General features: G+C 55.5%; 5 protein-coding genes across 5 annotated transcripts; 2 read left to right on the forward strand and 3 right to left on the reverse strand.

Moving 5' to 3' along the window:
• Positions 1–2,079: 2,079 nt before the first annotated feature.
• On the forward strand, positions 2,080–4,970 carry MYCTH_40668 (2-dehydropantoate 2-reductase-like protein; the record flags this gene model as incomplete). Its single annotated transcript, XM_003660067.1, has 5 exons — positions 2,080–2,116; positions 2,441–2,561; positions 2,630–2,670; positions 2,790–3,222; positions 3,302–4,970. The coding sequence occupies 5 exons, from the start codon at positions 2,080–2,082 to the stop codon at positions 4,968–4,970; spliced, it is 2,301 nt and encodes a 766-aa protein (XP_003660115.1).
• Positions 4,971–5,682: 712 nt separating this feature from the next.
• On the reverse strand, positions 5,683–6,235 carry MYCTH_2298010 (uncharacterized protein). Its single transcript, XM_003660068.1, has one exon. It carries the CDS (start codon positions 6,145–6,147, stop codon positions 5,842–5,844), a length of 306 nt encoding a protein of 101 aa, XP_003660116.1. The 5' UTR covers positions 6,148–6,235; the 3' UTR covers positions 5,683–5,841.
• Position 6,236: 1 nt separating this feature from the next.
• On the reverse strand, positions 6,237–8,888 carry MYCTH_2298011 (uncharacterized protein). Its single transcript, XM_003660069.1, has 3 exons — positions 8,139–8,888; positions 7,907–8,042; positions 6,237–7,728 (listed from the first exon to the last, which is right to left on the reverse strand). Exons 1-3 carry the CDS (start codon positions 8,728–8,730, stop codon positions 6,657–6,659), a joined length of 1,800 nt encoding a protein of 599 aa, XP_003660117.1. The 5' UTR covers positions 8,731–8,888; the 3' UTR covers positions 6,237–6,656.
• A 938-nt stretch (positions 8,889–9,826) lies between these two features.
• On the reverse strand, positions 9,827–11,465 carry MYCTH_86355 (uncharacterized protein). The gene is made up of 3 exons (XM_003660070.1): positions 10,334–11,465; positions 10,162–10,283; positions 9,827–9,982 (listed from the first exon to the last, which is right to left on the reverse strand). Exon 1 carries the CDS (start codon positions 11,422–11,424, stop codon positions 10,897–10,899), a length of 528 nt encoding a protein of 175 aa, XP_003660118.1. The 5' UTR covers positions 11,425–11,465; the 3' UTR covers positions 9,827–9,982; positions 10,162–10,283; positions 10,334–10,896.
• A 161-nt stretch (positions 11,466–11,626) lies between these two features.
• Positions 11,627–14,192, forward strand: MYCTH_2298018 (uncharacterized protein). The gene is made up of 5 exons (XM_003660071.1): positions 11,627–12,139; positions 12,806–13,216; positions 13,282–13,642; positions 13,701–13,958; positions 14,020–14,192. The coding sequence occupies exons 1-5, from the start codon at positions 11,914–11,916 to the stop codon at positions 14,066–14,068; spliced, it is 1,305 nt and encodes a 434-aa protein (XP_003660119.1). The 5' UTR covers positions 11,627–11,913; the 3' UTR covers positions 14,069–14,192.
• The last annotated feature ends 4,523 nt before the right edge of the window (positions 14,193–18,715 follow it).

An 18,715-nucleotide genomic window follows, 5' to 3' on the forward strand; every position in this document is an offset into this window, starting at 1 on the left:
GACGAATTCAAATGTCTACAAGTTCCTTTTGCACTTTCAGTTCTTTTGCTGCTTTGCCCTGTTTCTTTCTGTTTCTTGTCAATAACTTCCCGTCCTCTTCATGCCCCTGGAATATACAGCCAAGATCATCCGAGTTCTCGCCATTGGTCGAGGCCGGTGGTGTGTGGATTCCAACGTCCAAGCCACACCGAGAACCGCGTCACGGGCAGGCAATCCCTGATCCTTGACAGTGCCCAAACCAAGTTGGCGAACTCCAATGTTTCTCTCTCTTTTCCGTTGGATCGGACAGTGAAAGGAGCGATCGAGCCCCCTCCCCCCCGGCAAGTGGGTCGCGAATGGCCAGACGGACAAGGTTTGCGGCGGTCGTGTAGCATGGGGCTTTGGCAAGGTGCGGATTCTGGACACGGGCTTGTGTAGGAGATTGGAAATCCCGATGCTTCGGCTGCATTCCAGACCAAGCATCCCATTTTCGAATACGGGAAACGTCCAGAAAAGTGCGATACGGTGCGAGCTCCGGGAGGTGGGGGGACGCGTTTGCCAAACGGGAAACTTTTGGGGTACAAAGTTTGCATGGGCGTGGTACGGAGTAGAATAACGCACCTGAGGTACCTGAGCGTGTCCTAACTGGGTGAGTTGTCCCGGTGGGATGGAGGGTGCTTGCCCCGGGCCGTGTCCGCTGTGTGCGTGCCTTCCAGAACCTGTTGCGCCGTGCCCGAGGCCGCTTTTCCTACCCGAGAACTGCCCACTCTCGTTTTGTTCTGCCTGTTCCACCTTCCTGCCACAAGCTAACAGGTGGGTGTATGAGTGCGAATTACATACATTGTACGGAATCGTGTACATACAGACATACTCTGAAGGTACCTTACCCATGCCCGGCATTGTCAGTGACGGCCAGCAGGCGAAATAACCCTGGAAGGAAAATCGACCGTTGCAGAAACACCTGCACTCCGCAGGCAAAACGAGCAACCCGGCCAGCGTTTCCACGGCTTGCCAAACCTCCACTCGCGTCAACGTGATCCTTTTTTCTTTTTTTTCTATAAGCAATACCGTGAATAGGTGTCTGCGGGCTTCCGCTTTGCCGCATCCTCGGTTTTGTGTTATTATTTTTTTTTTTTTTTCAACGGGGCTTCATTGCGGGTACCAACCGACACTTCCGGGCACCCATCAGCCTCCAGTCCGGCACCAACGGCAACGGCAACGGCAACGCCGCTCGGCCAAACCTCTCGAAAGATCGAACCGGAGCCGCCCGCCCCTTCGTCGTTCGCTCGTCCTGCTCGTCCGCTCGTTACCTGTCAAACAGCTTTCGCACCGGCGCGATACTCTCGGCCCAGCCTGGACCGCCACGATACGGCACCGGCTGTGGAATTGTGAAACTGCAGCACGCGGTCGAGGCGTACAAAGACACCACACTCCTGTACCGCCCGTGGTCTCTTGTCACCGCCTTCGCTACAGCGACTAGCACCTCGTCCGCAGCCACCCCGAAACCGACTTCTCGAATCCCAGGAACCCTGGACCTGTGGCAGCCACACGGCTACAGTACACATCCCATCGAGGCCTCTTCCACACTCGTTTTCGCTGCAGTGTTGTGCTGACCGGTGACCGTGGACCCTGCGCTAGCCCGCGCAGCTAGCTGGCCCCCCGCGTTCACTGCGAGGCGTGCACGGCACATCTGCTGCTGTTATTGCTGCTGCTGCTGCTGCGGCGGCCGCGACGGCGTCCTGGTCAAGCTCGAACGCCCGTTTGACGAAGCTGAAAAGTGAGAGAAATTGGCCCGGGTGACTGCTGTCAATCGTTATTCCCAAGACCTCCGGCCTTGCAACCCCAGTGGCCGGCCCGCGGGTGCGACCGTCGACCCCTCCGGTGCCTCGACAATCCCCCACTCCCGAAGATCAGCACTTCCCCGTAGAGACCGCTAGCGCGGGCCCGTGGGGTGCAGGAGAGGGATTCACCGACCAGGCGAGAGGAGGGAGGAGGAAAACGTGCAAAGGGGAAGGCTGAAGCCGCAAAAAGAAAAAGCACTTGGATTGCGCCAGTGGAACGTCGACCCACTATCCCGGATCAGGCCTCAACCTGGCGACCATGGCACCCTTGACACCCCGACTCAAGATCCTTTCAGGTAAGTCGTCCCAACTACTGCGGCTGGTTCCTCTACCGATTCTCCGCCCTGCCCTCTGTGTCCCCTTGCCGTCCGCAGCCTAGCGCGAGCTGGATCCTGCGTTTCCGCGACCCAAGTGCCCAAAAAGAGCCAAAAAGAGTGGGCATCGCATCTTAAACGCCTAAACCTGCTGTCCCTCCGAGTTTCTCCAACCGCAATCTCGTCACCATCACACTCGTTTCCCCCTCCCCAGACTTTCCGAGACGGCTGGAGTGCTGGCTGCATATGCGCCCTCCCCCGCACTGGCAGACATGTCGGACTATGAGCTAATGAACGTCGTCACAGTGGGCGGCAACCCGGTATCTGCATTTCTGTCATGGAGACTTCAGGCGTCTAATGCCTGCGACGTCACTCTCGTCTGGAAGACCGGCTTCGAGCATGTGTCGCAATACGGGATATCCTTCAAGTACGCCACCCGCGTCCTGCCCTGTTAAACAACCGCTCTTTCTAACCGCTTTGCCTTTTTTTTATTAGGTCGGCCGACTTTGGCAACGAGCGGTTTAAGCCTCGGCATGGTTTGTTACCCCCCCCCCTTTTTCTTCTTCTCCTCCTTGGCCGTCGCCGCTCCCTCATGTGGTTTTGCGATGTCCCCCCACGGTCTTGTGCAAGATGCTGACCGAAGGATTGGGTTCAGTTGTGCGGACTCCGGAGGAGGCTGCCTCTCGCCGAGAAGGCGCATTCGACTACGTCATACTCTGTATAAAAGCGCTTCCTGACATCTACGACTTGGCCTCGGTCATCGATGCAGTCGTTACTCCCCAGCACACATGCATCCTTGTGAACACAACACATGCGCTCGGTCTCGAGTCGGCGATTGAGGAGCGATTCCCAACCAATGTGGTCCTCTCGCTCGTCTGCGGCGCCGAGCTCGCCCAGCTCAGCGCAAGCGAGTTTGAGCACAAGAGCTCGACCCAAGTGTGGGTTGGACCAGCAAACGAGAACCCAAACATCCCGCGCACGATACAAGAAGACATGGCGCAGGCTCTAGCCATGACCCTGAACACCGGCCAAGTCGACTGCAAGGTGTCCCCTAACATCCGTCAACAGCAGTACGAGCGGGTGATTGGGTACGTTTTTTCTCTCTTCTTCTTATCTTGATCCTCTCTGAAATCTTCTTTTGGCCTGCTGCATCTAACCTTCTCTCAGCCCAATTGCCTTTCACCCTTTGACAGTAATCTTCGAAACGCCCGATTACGCTGCGCTGCTTGAGAAGGTCGGCGTGTCGAAACTCGTCTCCGATATCATTGACGAGTTGATCGCATTGGCGGAAGCTCAGGGCTGCAAGTTCCCCCCCGATTTCAAGCAAAACATCATCAATGAGTATTCCAAATCAAGTGCCGAGAACATCATGTGGCAGGATTACATGGCGAGGCGGCCCATGGAAGTTGAGACATACCTCGGCTCCCCTATCCGGTTATCCCAAGATGCAAAGGTTAGCGTGCCTCGGGTCGAGACTCTGTATGCCATCCTTCACAACCTTAACTTGGTCAACCGGAACCGGCCAAAGATCGACACCTCGGTGCCAGCGCCAGCCCAGCCGGGATCGCCCGCCGCTACTCCGTCCCCGCTTCCCCGGATGTCGGCGCAAGGCCCTCCCCGACAGATGCCCAACGGGATGCCAAACGGAAACGGCATGCCGCGATCACGTCCGAGGGGCGGATCCTCGATGGGGCCACCGGGCCCAGGGATGCGCCGCCCTCCGCCGCCGACGAATGGTGGGCCGCCGAACGGCTATCCGCGGCCGGGGCCAAATTCACGTCTTCCGTCAAGGAGAGGCTCTATGGAGGGCGCCGATCTGGAGGAATTCAGCCACCTTGTGCTCTACGATGACATCCCAGAAGGTGGCGAGGCCGGCTACGCCGCCCATGATCTCGCTCTGAGGGAAAAGGAGTTGCAACTGCGGCAGAAAGAACTTGCTCTCAAAGAGCAGGAAATGAGGCTACGACGTGCCGGCCAGGGTATGGGTCCGGGCCCGGGTCCCAGACGAGGGCCGTCTGCCCCGCCTTCGCGAGCCGGCGGTGGAGGCTTCGACGACGACGATGACGACGACGATGACTACTTCGACCCCCACTCCACAATCGGAACGCCGATGATCGACCCTGATAACTTCGACATGATGAGCGTTACCTCGAGGAAAAACCGCAAAGTCCTGGGCACCAACCCCGTGCAGTTCCGCAAGAATCCCGAGCAGGAGGTCTCGTCCTTTCGCAGCAGGTTCCGACCTAGCTTTGGGAGGAATCGGTCTAGCCAAGTCATGGCGGCGCCACCCGTCAATGCGGACATTATGGATGATCCCCTCCTAGGCTTCACTTCGAATCGGTACGGGGACGTGGATCGGGGGGCCATGCATGCCGCAGGCTCGAGAGCGAATTCGCTCACAGCTGCCCGCCTAGACGAGCTACAATACAGCCACGGACCTCCGCCCACGGGCGTGAACGGCGGCGGTCCACGCCGAGTAAGCGGGAACCCGTATAGCCCGTCAATCCGCGGCGGCGTCCCCGGCGGCCGCCCATCGCCGCCGAATGGTTTACCCCCCCAACAACAGAACGGTGGGCGGCCATCACCGCCCGAGGGCGTCCAGCAGCCCATGCCCCGTTACCCACCTGGTCACGGCAACAATGTTGCGCCGCATCAAGTCGAGCAGCACGCTGGGGTGAGCGCCCTCCAACCACCTAAGTCGAGAAGTGCACGAAGTCTGACCGGCAGTGCGAGCGCTAGCGCGGGCAGTGGTGATTCCACAAATCTCGATTCGGAGCCGTCAGCTCACAGTAGCCAGACTAGCTTAGGTCCTCGCCCGCCGATCGGCGTCCGCTGAACACACCGGGCGGGGCCGGCATGGCCTGCATCGGGAACAAAGAAGGGGGGGGAGGGCGCCAAACGTCGATCTATGGCCTCGACCAGCACATCTCAGGTCGCATGGCGAGACGAGCCGCCGCATCGGGTCAAGGACGTTACGAAGCTCCCGAGCTTTCTTGAGCCGCTAATTCTGGCTCCTTTCATACCATACAACAGAAAGGGTGGCATGTCGTTTTGGTATAACACGAGTATATCCCATGCAGATACGGAAAATGACCCCGATTCAAACGGGTCAGGCGCGGGGGGTGGGATGACAGGAGACAATGCAGCTGCTGCAACTCTGGATTCTTGTTTTTCTTTTTGTTCTTTATTCCTCTTTCTTTTCCTTTTTTTTTTTCCTTTTCTTCTCTAGACGGCGGGTATGGGTTGGCTCGGTTGGGTTCGGCTTGCGTTGCGAAAGAACGAGACGAAAGGGAGGGAAAGCATCTTTTGGCTTATTCAGTACCATCAAAGAAGACGGCATCTCGCTGCGACAGCTTCGCGCGCGAGAGCAATTACTCCATAATCCCTAGTGTATCTGTGTGCGGGTGTTGCTCGAAGTCATGGGCAAGGGAAGAAGAGGAGGGTCGAGGTGTGGTCCGGAAGGGGAAAGCGATTATGGCTTGTTTTCTTTTTGGCTCTTTTGAGTCTCCTGTATTGAAGTACATAGGCATTCTTCTTTCCCTTTGTTACTCCGGTCTCTTCGCGTTTCACCCCCCTCTTTTTATGATTCCCTTCGTTCCTCGTGGCATCGTGTATTGTGTCATGCGGCTTGGAACTTGGTTTCATTCTCCATATGTAGCCAACAATACCTCCCCCTTAGGAGAGAAGAGAATCGTGCTATCCCGTTCCTAACTCTGGCGATCAAGGTAAAAATACCACCGGGAGGGACGGTGTGCAGCCGGCTTCCCCGGATGTGCCGTGGGCAACACCACCTGGTGATGGTTTTGCAAGGCCGCTGGGAAGCCGTGGTGGGTTTGGAGTTTGATCACCGGGGCAGCGACTGAGTTTGACTGAATTCGCCTCCGGAATAGATGGGTGGGTGGATGGATGCCGAGTTCCTCACCGCCAGCTCTCCATATCTGCGAGAGGGATTCAACCACAATACCGCACGCTTCTCGCGGCACAGGTAGGAGAGTATGAAGCTCCAAAGCCATTTGAGAATTTTTTATGTCTTTCCGGGTTCTCAGAAACAGGATTCTCCTTACCTACACAGGCTCGTGTATTGCTTACTGAGAGAGCACCAAGCTAGCGTTAAAAGAGGGTGGTCTTAAACGATAACAATGCACCCTTCAGCATAGCACACGGCACGAGATAGATTCCAGAACCCGAGTGGATCAGATTGGCATTTGAAGTGAGGGTATATGCTCCGTGCATTGCCTTTTTTTTTACCCACCTTGCTCTCCTTGTGTATGTTTACTCTCTGCGAGGAACCCACTAAAGAGTTCAGATTGTTGTGCAGGTGGACGTGGACTATAGCCCATAGCCACCGCTAATACTGTGCCCGAGCCGAGAAGACACCCGGCTTCTAACTCGGGGCAAGATTTGATGTATGCAAAGATGCAATCATCAGTCCAACACGGGAGAGCGATCTATACATGTATGTTCATTGTGATAAAAACATGTACATTGAAAGGAAGATAGAATCGCATATCTCCGCGGTCAGTTAAACCCCGGCTTTGGGCATCGAGTAGACATGGCTCTGCGACCCCTTAAGGTCCGCCTTGCGGTCCTCGTCACTGCTTGTCGTCCCGGTCGCTGCAGCCATCATCTGCTCGGGCAGCTCCAGCTTGACCTCGACCGACTTGACCAAGGCCTTGAGCTCCTTCTTGGACAGGACACCGGTTCCCAGCTTTCCCACCCCGGACTCGTCCTCCCTGATGTCGTACGTCAGCACCGCGGTGGTGGACGATTTCCACAGCGGCAGGGTCTTTGTCTGGCTGCTCTGGACCAAGACAAAGATGAGGAACACGGCAGAAAGAATCTGCACAACGAGCGGCAGGGCAAGCCACGGCCACCGGATCCGTACAAACACGACCTGCTTGATGCTCTGGCCCTGGGCTTTGACGTCGAAGCTCGCCCGCAGCTGGTTCGTCATACTGTCGACCATGTCCTGGAAGGTTTTCGCGATGCTGCCCGAGCGGAAGGCGTCGCCCATGCCCGAAGTGTTCTGGGTGGGGGCCGTCTCGCCGTCGAAGATGTTGCCGCCGAAGCGGCTCGAGGTGAAGAGGGCCTCGAGCGCCACGATGTCTGGGACCGAGGCCCGCAGAACGGGAAGCGGCGGCTGGTCAAAAACGAGCTTGTCCGCGTGGGTACCGTTGTCAACAAAAGTCACGACGCCTCGGTTGAGGGTGATCGGCTGTCGCTTTTCGGTCAGGTTGTTGCCCGTGGAGGACAGGTCGGAGTAGGCGTATGCCGCGAGTCTGATGTCGCATTCGACGATCTCGAGGGTGTCCGTTCTGATAACCCAGGAGGGAGTCAGGACATCTGCCCTCAAGACCCCGATGCGCGCAATTTCAGGAGGCATGTAAGTAATCACCTCGTCTTCACTAAGCCAGGTAGAGTTTGGTTTTAGGAGAGAGATGCCGCGAACGCTGATGACAGTTTGCCACGACGTTGGGGAGTACGAAGCATCTAATTTGACACCGCCGGGAGTTGTCAGGCTGCTGTTGTGCCAGTCGAGCTCAGCCGGTTCCGCACCCGGAGGGAGATTGAGGGTCGCGTCCGTCACGTCCGTACTGTTCCGACAATGTCAGCATAGCACGCCCATGAGCGCAGCGTCGGAAACAGCCCGGGAGTATGCCCAACCGCTCGCCTCTGAGCGAGCAAGGAGCTCTTTTTTGCTTGCTCGTTTGTTTGTTTTATTTTGTTTTGTTTTTGTTGTGTTTTTATTTGGGGAGGGGGGGAAAGTCATACCAAGTGCTAGCAAAGCCAAGAGAGATATACGTGCTGTTCCACCGGCAGCTGGATGTGCAGTTGAACACCGCCGGAGAATCGAGGTGGAACAAGCCTCGGTAGACGGCCCCCTGAACGGACAAATCGACGGTAGAAGCTGGAGAACGGATCAACGGGTCAGAAAACTGATCCCCCACCAACTTGGCTCGGAGCAGGAAGCAGGAGAAAGTTCAGGAAACACTCAAACACTCACGGCTCAAATTGATAACGCCCATGGAGCTCCTAATCGGTTTTGCACCGCCGTTGTAGGTGTGTGCGAGGCCGAGCACGGCGTTCCCATCGTCGACGGCGACGTTGCGCGGGGTGAGGGTGACGGTCTGCTGCACAAAAGTCTCAACGGCCAGCGCGAGCAGGATGACGGCAGCGGCGATGCTCGCCAGCCCCATCGGGCGCCTGGCGAGGAGGACGAGCGAGCCGAGCGGCCCGCGGCTCGCTTCGTCAATGAGGTCGAGATCGACCAGCTTGCGCGGGGACGACTTGAAGTGCAGCCACTTGTACTGACTGACACATCCGCCGACGGCGAAGGCTGCCGTGGACTTGAGCGCCGTGCCAAAGATGGCAATCGTGGCCGAGATGCTGAGGAAGAAGTGCCAGTCGGCGAGCGGCCGGTCGTCCATGACGGCGAGGATGGCCACGATGCTAGCCGTGCACCCGAAGCTGGCGATCATGGCCAGGATCTCCCACGACCAGCCCCGTGGTGACGACTCCGGGATCCGGATTTCTTCCGCCGCCTGCCCGGCGTGGAGCAATGGAACTCCCTTCCTGTCTGTCGCCGGTGACTCCATCTTCGAGTTCCTGCCTCGCCGGGCAGCCTGGCTACAGTTACTAAAAGAGAAAGAAGGATCGAATGCGCCCAGAAAAGCTAAACAACGCGGCCAGGATTTCCGCACGTCATCTTATCCATCCTTTGCCCCTGCTCCCCCTTCCTCTCACGCAACAACGCGTTGGTTGTTGGGGACTGAAAGCCTAGTACACTAGTAAATTTACCCTTGCAGCATCAGGCATCGACACGCACCTTCCTCCATTCGGCAACCGCTCAGCGCATATTCTCGAATCGCGTTGGGCGGCTCGCTCGCTTCCGCTCCAGCCGCCAAATCGCACGGCTTCGGCTGCGGCTGGGGGCTCGCCAGAGGTTTCCCCTTGACGCATGCGCTCATCCCGGAGACAGCGCTCAGCCCGGAGACAGCCGTTCGTGTGAAGTTCCACCAAGTAATCCCTACATAAGCGCCGCGTGGGTTCCTCTCCACCTTAAAGACAACTCGAAAATATCAAGACGAGCGACGGATTTCTGTCATGCGTTGAGATCATTGTTGGCACCATACAGAGCAGTGCACGGAATGGACGCACCACATTGGACTCCATACAAACTACGTGTACGGGGCGGATATGTATGGACAGACATACTGTATATACAGTATGTACGCCATCCAGGATTCACTCTTTGATGATAGCCTTAGAAAAAGATGGACCACGTTCCGAGTCGCAGCCTTGTGCGGCAGTGTATGTCTACTCCGTACCTTAGACCTGTACCACCATGACTACGCTGCAGATACATTCCTTCTTTGGAAGGACTGTTCTCTCTGATTCCGCTGTTCTCTCTGATTCCGCTGTTCTCTCTGATTCCGCTGTTCTCTCTGATTCCGCTATGTCGCTTTTCATATTACCAAGTTACTACGGACTACGCACTGTAAATAGTTTTAACTAGGGGGTGGTTGCCAGGCGGCGCGCCAATCAAGAGTTGGGTTCATGCACTGCTTGCCCCGCTCTCCACCTATCCACAAACAACCCAAACGCAGGAAACCACAGGCTTCATCTACATACAACAACTACTAATAGATGCAACACAATGTGGATGGTATCGTGACAACTTGGCGTCCAGTGACTTCGACTACGAAAAATACTTGTTCGTCTGGAAACCTCTTCCGGCAGCCACATCGCGGCAGTTGTCTGATCATGGCGACACGCAACTTCAACACAAATACGGCAACACGCCAATCCATGGCATCGTCGGGAAGCGCAGTGAAAGCAAGACAGCTGGTGCGTTCAGCTCCCGTCTCTTTTATTCTCCGAGGGTGGAGGGAGGGGACAAAATTAGAAATTCACATGTTATCTCTGCTCAGCTCAACCGCATCATCCGTCAACCCAGCCTTCCGCCAGTGCAGCAGATTGAACTTTTCACTGGGACATGCTAACCATTGTTGACCCTCGGATTTCAGGCCCAACTCCAGTCTCAATTGGCTCAACTATCCGCAAACCTGGCTAACACGGAAAACCTGTTGCGCATGACGAGCGTTCAGGCCGAATCCATGCGGGGCCTGGGTAGCTGGCATGCCGGAATGTACGTACGCGTCTTCATGTTGGAGCCGGGCGCTTGTTGACTTGGAACAGGTTCATGGCTGCTAGCAAAGTTCTCGGGGAAGAGTCAGTCCAGCAGCAACAGAATAACTAGACTTCATTGCTTTGAGATGCAAATTCTCCATCAGAGGGCAAGCCGCAGAGCCATACGTTAACGGCTCAAAGAGTGGAGGAACGGCTGCGTATGACGGCACCGGCGAGAGCCTCTGGTGGATCCCGCCCCTCCGAGGCCCTCGAAGCACCCCAATCGCCCACAGGGTATTCTGAGGATGGATGGAGGTGCCAAACAAGCAGTGGCCCAGGTGCTGGGAAGCAGTGACCGCCATCCTTGTGAGAGACTGTAGTCCGATCTCAAGGCTGTCAATAGGAGGTTGCGAGACTAGGCGGCTTGACATCTCGGGCGATGATGCAGATTGGTGAGTGTTAACGGACAGTGACCGTTGAGGTTTCCGAGGGCTCCGCGGCGCATACAGGGCCGCCGAGCATAGCGCCAGCCGTACTTCCCGACTCGAGCTTGTCGGACCTCGCTTGTTGGTCTGTCACTCCGGCTCTGAATCGAAATCGTGGCAGTTTCAGTTTCAGAGATTAAGAGACCGTCATACATCTTTCCGATTTTGTTTCTGCGAGTTGCCGTTGCTTCCGTCGAGCCCTCGCTCGGTCTTCCGTTTCTGCCTCGCCCCGCTGACCGGGTACCTCCTTTCCCTACCACACGTATGGCATTTGCGCACCAGCACGTCAGCCCATGGCTTCGAGCCTCCCTTGCTCCTATTCTCGACAGTGGAAGTGCAGCTCTGTCCGTCAATGAGTACGGAGTCGCAAAATTTGCAAATGGTCCGTTTGACTGCCGGCTTGAGCCGAATCCTGGTTTTGAGGGAGACTGCGCGTAAATCGGTCGCTAGCCGCCTGCTCATACCGTCGAGACCCATTCTGCCGGAGCCAACGACATTGAAAGCTCTAACGGAAGTGGGTTCGTCGGAGAACGAAGTATTTGCGGCCTCGGACCTTTCACTATCCGCGAAGGGGTCCGAAATTGATGCGAGGGTGACAGCCGCTTGTTGAAGGAAGGAAATGCGCGAGTAAATGGCCTTATTTTGAACACCGCCGCCGGATTTTCCCTTGGCCATGACTCTACCTAATAGGGTTCTTGGCTGAGTCAAACTGTTTGGGTTTTTGATGTGGGTGCCTGAACTTGCCTTCTCAGAACCGAAAACTGGAGATGAAAAATACAAATACCTAAAGTAACCATGCAGGTGGCCAGTGCGTCCTTCCCCATATCCCAGTCATTGGTCGCACAGCTTCCAAGCCACAATGGGCTAGTTCGTGCGCTGATCACCGAGCCCAGATTTTTGAGGCTGTGCCGCTGCCAGCCTTGAAGCTTGTTCTCGCTTTCTTCCTCTCCTTCGCCTCCTGGCACTTCCCATCACCAACTCATTCCACCAACACCTGGAAGGCCGTACCCATCTTCGGCACACAATCGCGATCATTTCTTGTCGTTAACTCATCTCCGGCAGTTGATTTACCGGATTCACGACAACAGCCTAATTTTTCCCCGACCACTTCCCTTCGTTTTCCCGACCCAGTCGCGTTCCCTTCCGGCAGTAAAATCGCCCAACATGTCTGGCGAAGAGGATCTTATCGACTACTCTGATGACGAGCTCAACAACGAGACCGCCGCCCCCACCTCCAACGGAAAGAAGGGAGATGCTGCGGCCGCTACACAGAACGTCGACAAGAAGGGCTCCTATGTCGGCATTCACTCGACTGGTTTCCGCGACTTCCTCTTGAAGCCTGAGCTCCTTCGCGCCATCGCCGACTGCGGCTTCGAGCATCCGTCGGAGGGTTAGTCCTGACAAGTTTCATCCCCAGCTTATCGTTAAAGTCCCTCCTGCCCTTTCCACGGGTCCGTCCATCTCGCAAGCAAGAACCAAAGGCAAAAAAGGCTACGCAAAGCAAGAACTGTCGGGGTGCGAAATCTGCGAAGCGCGCTACATGGGAACAATGGCGATTGGTCATCGCCACGGGCCATTGGATTGTTCGGCTGTTCCCATTTTTTCGAGGACGGGTCATCCTTCCGGGATGCCGCTGAGCTCTGGCGCATGCAAGCCTTCGCCGATGACGATCGTCAGAGCTTGGGCTGAGTTTGCATCTGGCAAGTGGCGAGGTCGCTTGATGGATGCTTCCGAGCACCATGCACCAAACTCATCGGGGGACCCCCATTATGGGGACTAGCTCTCGACTCAATTGCCGCCGATTGTTCTTTCGAGGCAGTCGGCGACGGGTATCGTGATCGCACCACTTGTGGCAGTGCAGCATCACGCTGCGCGCACGGCTCAGTCGGTGGTTGAAAGAGTCTCTGGATAATTGGGCGGTGCAGAGACTGTGGGGGAGAAGTAGCTGCTACAGTTCGCTGCGATGATGGACGGGCCTCGTTTTTCCTTTGAGCATCCCGTCCGCCCGTACCCGTCACATTTGCGTATCCGATTCTAATGCGGTCCCCGACTACAGTTCAGCAGACATGCATTCCCCAGGCAATGCTCGGCGGCGATATTATTTGCCAGGCGAAGTCTGGTCTCGGCAAGACCGCCGTCTTCGTTCTCACCACCCTTCAGCAAGTCGAGCCGGTCGCCGGAGAGTGTTCGGTCCTGGTCATGTGCCACACCCGTGAACTGGCATTCCAAATTCGCAACGAGTACAACCGGTTCAGCAAGTACATGCCCGATATCAAGACTGGCGTGTTCTACGGCGGTACTCCCATCCAAAAGGACGAGGAGATCTTGAAGAACAAGGAGACGCACCCTCACATCATTGTCGGCACACCTGGTCGTCTCAACGCCCTCGTTCGTGACAAGCATCTGCGCCTGGGCAACGTCCGCATGTTTGTCCTGGACGAGTGCGACAAGATGCTTGATCAGATTGGTTAGTAATTGTACCTTGCTGCGAAAAAAAAAAAAAATATCCTCGTCCCGCTAACCTTGAGCAAGATATGCGCCGCGATGTCCAGGAGATCTTCCGGGCCACCCCGCAGCAAAAGCAGGTCATGATGTTCTCCGCTACGCTCTCTGACGAGATCAAGCCGATCTGCCGGAAGTTCATGCAGAATCCGACGGAGCACTACGTCGACGAAGACACCAAGTTGACGCTCCACGGTCTTCAGCAGTACTACGTCGCTCTCCAGGAGAGGGAGAAGAACCGTAAGCTGAACGAGCTGCTTGACGATCTCCAGTTCAACCAGGTCATCATCTTCGTCAAGAGCACTCTTCGTGCCACCGAGCTTGACAAGCTTTTGCGCGAGTGCAACTTCCCGTCGATTGCTGTCCACTCTGGCATCAGCCAGGAGGAGCGGTATGTTTGTATTGTCTCCGGTGCTGTTTAAGATCTGCCGATACTGACTTGTGTAAAGCATCCGTCGGTACAAGGAGTTCAAGGAGTTCAACAAGCGCATCTGCGTGGCTACGGATGTCTTCGGCCGTGGTATCGACATTGAGCGGATCAACCTCGCCATCAACTACGACATGCCCGCGGATGCCGACTCGTACCTGCACCGCGTCGGTCGTGCCGGCCGTTTCGGTACCAAGGGTCTTGCCATTTCGTTTGTCAGCAGCGACCAGGACAAGGAGGTGCTGCAACAAATCGAGAAGCGCTTCGAGGTCGCTCTTCCGTATGTACCCCTGTTGTCATTCATTCACTGCGGTAGACCACCTGCTAACTCTCCAATTCAGCGAATTCCCCAAGGAGGGCATCGATGCTTCTACATACATGGCTTCTTAGGCCAACATAGCTGTCGAGGTTTAGCTTTGCTCTTGTGGCCGCCTTGGTTGGTCGGCAGCCGTGTTTCGCTCAAGTGGTCAGGCGTGGGCGCGATGGGCAAAATTCGGAAGAACGAAAAACAAATTGTGATTTCTGTCGTTTGATCCAACACTAGGTCATGTAAAACTAAATGATCTCATACCGAGAATTGCTGTTTCTCTCCTTATATGACAGGTCTTAGACGCGCCCCTCCAGTTCCACGGTGGTTATGAGCAGAATCGTCCACCGAGATCCTTCGTTCCTGGGGGCTTCGGAAGGTTTCAGCCCGTGGGATCCGGCAAACATGTTGGTTGGTTCTACTTTCTGGCTGCTCCGACGTTTGACGATCCCCCAAGAGAGTCGCTTCCTCACCGGAGATGTGCCTGTCTCACTAGCATTTTCAAGAGCTTGCGTTGCGTTCATTCCGCAACGGAAGCAAGCCGTGGATATCGGCAGCTCAAGACAGTTGGAAAAGTCTCTCGTGGCTTCGTCTTGCTCCGTCTTACCCCCAAGCGGTCAAGTAAATATACTTTGTATCGCATGTTCCGTCAGTGACGCCGCATCGCGAACCCTCGAGCCAAGGACCATAGGCTGAATCAACAATGCCTCGGCCTTTTTACTTGGCAACACATCTCCTCATCAACTTGGTCAAACAATTCCTCCGTGCGTTGTGAAGTTCGATCTGTAACAAACGGCATAGGCCAGACTCCGATGCTGGTACAAACGTGAATCACGAACGGTACGTTTACACAATAATCCGTACACCCCACGAGACGGGGCCAGGCAAGGTAGCTACGCCGCGTAACGGACAGACGGGCAAGGAGGCAGGCTGGCAGGCAGACAGATGAGCACCAACACAAAAAAGGGGAAGAGACACAGTTGGCCTAGCCGGGCAGCCGGGGTCCCGTGCGAACTCCATGTCGCTGGATTTGAAAGAGGTCGTTGGTTCGTTTCGTTGTCCCAACACCACACCAACGCTTTCAACCACGCTACCACGGGAAACCCGTCTGGCCCGCCTGACATGACATAATCATATAAGGTGGCCGGTAATGGTGGATCATCGCCCGATTTTTCTCACCTGCTGACGAGTCGGGGTTTGGACGGATCGGAGTGAGCAAAAAAAAAAAAAAAAAAAAAAAAAGGTGAATCATGGTAACTACTCTAAGGATTTGGGGGAAGGGATCGAGGCTTGGCGATGGATGGGTTGGGGGAGAAGGCTGTAATCTCGCGCGAACATATGTGGCTGGCGAGACGCCTGCCGACCTCCGACGGTGGTGGTGGAGGAGAAGGAGAAGGCTTTGTCAACATGGAAGGCCAGTGTATTCATGCGCCCCGCGGTGATGCCGCCGTCGCCGTCAGCGGTGGTTGTCCGCCCTGCTTTGGAAACCGGTCTTTCTTGAACGGGAAACAGTAGTCTGTGTGCTCGGTGCGCCCCGCCTGCGTGCTCCCTGCATGCTCGGACTGTCTGGGATGCCGCTTCAGACATTTGCAAGGCCATTACTTTGTCTGTTTGAGCGGTAACACCGAGAGTTTCAGCTCTCGTTAACAGAGGGGGGCATCCGCTGTCTTCTGACACGGCTGTGGTGGTGTGGGGTTGCGGTTCTCTGCTGCTGCCTGCGCTCTGGCGACTCCTTCCGTAATCCGTTCGCAACCACCTGCTGTGAAGGAGGGGCAGTTGCCGGGTGACACAAACACCGAGCATGCTACTTGGGTCGGATCTGATCTTGTGGGTGAACATGCTCCTTGGCGCCCCGCGGACGAAGCATTCTGTCCCGGTTCCTTCTCAAGGTCGACAGTGTGCAGTTCGTAAGCTTGAAGTTGCAGATTGGTTTGAGACAGCGATCAAAGAGAAGCCATATTGATGTGTAATGCCTCGTAAGTTCTTTGATAAAAAAAATATTGGCTGAATGACTTCCGAGCTAAATCTTTAGAGTCGCCTTGTTTTCACCTTGTTTACTTTCCATTTGTCACTTGTTCCAGCCTGCTTGCGCTTTTCTTGATTTGCAATTTCGTTATTGGAATAATCGTTTTGATTGGGGAGTTAGGTTCCCAGCTGGGTCCCAATGGAATGACATGTGAGGAAGGTACATACCTAGCTATAAGCTCAGTTATTACGACGCATTATCTCCTCAAGTAGCTTTCGTTCAATACGGATGGGCTGGAATTGACAAAGGGCAAAGTTGCGGTTTTCGAATGAGCTATTCCATAAACAGATACGAGGAACAGCCGCACTGTTGCCCGTCCACAGCTTACAGAAGCTTAGCTGATGACAAGCTGGCAAATGATCAACGTGAGGTTCGCCCGCTCCTTAGTTACCGAGATTGTCGCTAAGATCGGCTTCTGAGCAAATCTCATTTTAGCATGATTTATCCAAACCGCTTTTCATCAGCTCCTATCGCTCGAAAGACGGCTCTCTGCGACACATGGCCCGATATCGCTGTTGGGTTTGGGTTGTGTACCTGAAGCAATCTTGCGGCTTTGTCTTGAGTCATCAAGGATAAATTTGGTTTGGACTGAGCTCTCTCCCCTGGTTCCTGGGGGAGATGGGTAAAAAAATAAGATTGGCTGCTCTCAACTACATGGGAGGGCCCGGGTAAACCCCTCGATCAAATCATCCATGGGGCTGCTCATCTGCCTTGCAGGATGGCTTCAGAAGCGACGTCCTCACTCGCTGCCCTTCCTGAAGTTGGGTTGCTTTGCATCGCGCAAGGCGTCACCGACCCAGCTCAACCACGAGGCGCGTCCAGTGCTCGCGAGAACATTACTGTAGTGTTAGGTGAGGTTGCCAGGCCTTACAGTTGGCGACGGACCGAAAGCGGGGTTTTCCTCTTTCAAAGTTCCTTATTGGGTAAAACGGCGTTCCCAATGCGCGGCGCTTGCAGTAAACGTTAGTTACAGTTCTTACTAACGGATGTCTCATTAACCAGCCACGATCGAGGCGCCGGCTCAGGAATGGGAGCGACGCAATGTGCCATTTCGTCAATATATATACTGTACTTACAAACGGTACAGCTACCGCGGTAAACCATGACCTGCCATCACCTACTTATCGACTGGATGCACCAATGGGCTACCATATTCATCGCAGATTGCCGAGCGAGGCCATATGCGGCCCCGCTGGATTTACAAATCTCGATGTGACTGACGAGCTGACTCGGAAAGCAGAGACGCTATGGATAGAACTCGGTCATGTCGGTATCGTTGCTTTCATACCTGAGGCAAATTGGCCGCGGATGCAGCGGGCTGTGCGAAGGCGACGAGGGCCGCTTTTTCAACGCCTCCTGAGCACAGCCCGGCCGCAGGATGTATTTCTGCGGGGGAAGCCGCCGTGTAATCCGTACGCCTGGGGAGCATGCGATCAACGGGATATCCGGATGGTAGACAACGCCCCAGCAGACTGGGACTTAAACGGCGAGAGAGTAAAAGAAGACACAAATAGCATTGCATCTTTTCGTGTTGCACTCCCCATAGCCATGTTGTCCAGTCTCCAGAAAAGCAACAGGCTCATGTGATCAATATATCGCAGTCAAGCGGCCTCTCGGCGTTGGTATTCGGTGGCGGCTTGTACTCCGTACTAGTGTAGGTGGGCTTGGATTTAGGGAGCATTGGCCACCAGGCCTGAACGCTGCCATGACGGAATTTCCTCGACCCGCTTCAACATCCCGTTTTTACGCTTGATGTTCGCGATCCGTGCGATGAGGCTTTTACGAGGCGAGGAGAGAACGAACAAATCAATGAACTATCGAGCGGATGGCTGGATGGATGAATCTAAAGAGCTCTCCGGCCGAATTGACCGAAGTGGCGAAAATTGCAAGCCACCCTAGCCGTGGCGAGTCGGCGCACTGGACACTTCGACAACTAAGTTGTCGTGTCGGTTCTGCCACGGGACAGGAGTGACTAAGCTCATCACGATGGTCGGGTCGGAGTGTGACTCAGCCTGACCCCCTCAAGGCCCGCCCTCAGTTTGTTCACAAGCGTGTCAGGAGTCCGAAGTGGTAATGCTACAGACCTGGTCGATGAGGCCTCAACAACTAGAGACGATGTCTCGACAAAAACCCGTATATAAATATAAATGCGATCATGAACGGCTGCGATCATGAACGGCAGCGGTCATTTCCGAGGACGGTCACCCTTTGCTGCCTGGGGTGCGGAAACGCCGAGGGTGCCGTTGGAGACCGGCAAAAACGGAGTTGGCAGCCGCGTACGTTAAACTGTGCTGGGTGAGTTGAATGACGGCGATAACGTTGTCCTCGCCTTCCTCCCCCCGGCTAGGCCGTTTCCGGGAGACCAAGAAGCGCTAGACAAGGGGGTTGGCCTTTGTGCGCAGGCTGGCGAGCGAGCTGGCCACACCACAACGCACCCACCCCGCCGCTCTGCAGCAGCTGAGCCAATCAAGACGCCGCTGATTCTGCCATTCTTCCCATCCTCCGGGCGAGTTGAAACTGCAAGTGTGTCTCGTCGAGAATCGTTGCCGACCCGGCAGATGGATGGCGGGAAGATGAGGGGCTTTCGAGAGGGACGGTGTGCCTTGTCCAGTTGGCAAGAGAGCCTGCAAGCCGGCCAGGCACAGGCTCCTATTGCGAACCACTGCCCGCGTCGACTTTGTAGGTCGGTTCCCCAGCGACTTTT

This window comes from Thermothelomyces thermophilus, chromosome 1, assembly GCF_000226095.1.
Source record: "Thermothelomyces thermophilus ATCC 42464 chromosome 1, complete sequence".
Classification (NCBI taxonomy): Eukaryota; Fungi; Ascomycota; class Sordariomycetes; order Sordariales; family Chaetomiaceae; genus Thermothelomyces; species Thermothelomyces thermophilus.

Coding starts and splice junctions, on each gene's coding strand:
- MYCTH_86355 (XM_003660070.1), bottom strand. CDS start 11,424: ATGGCCAAGGGAAAATCCGGCGGCGGTGTTCAAAATAAGGCCATTTAC.
- MYCTH_2298010 (XM_003660068.1), bottom strand. CDS start 6,147: ATGGCTTTGGAGCTTCATACTCTCCTACCTGTGCCGCGAGAAGCGTGC.
- MYCTH_2298011 (XM_003660069.1), bottom strand. CDS start 8,730: ATGGAGTCACCGGCGACAGACAGGAAGGGAGTTCCATTGCTCCACGCC. Junction 8,043..8,138: donor GGGCGTTATCAATTTGAGCC/GTGAGTGTTTGA, acceptor TCCGTTCTCCAG/CTTCTACCGTCGATTTGTCC. Junction 7,729..7,906: donor CTTGGCTTTGCTAGCACTTG/GTATGACTTTCC, acceptor TTGTCGGAACAG/TACGGACGTGACGGACGCGA.
- MYCTH_2298018 (XM_003660071.1), top strand. CDS start 11,914: ATGTCTGGCGAAGAGGATCTTATCGACTACTCTGATGACGAGCTCAAC. Junction 12,140..12,805: donor CTTCGAGCATCCGTCGGAGG/GTTAGTCCTGAC, acceptor CCCCGACTACAG/TTCAGCAGACATGCATTCCC. Junction 13,217..13,281: donor CAAGATGCTTGATCAGATTG/GTTAGTAATTGT, acceptor ACCTTGAGCAAG/ATATGCGCCGCGATGTCCAG.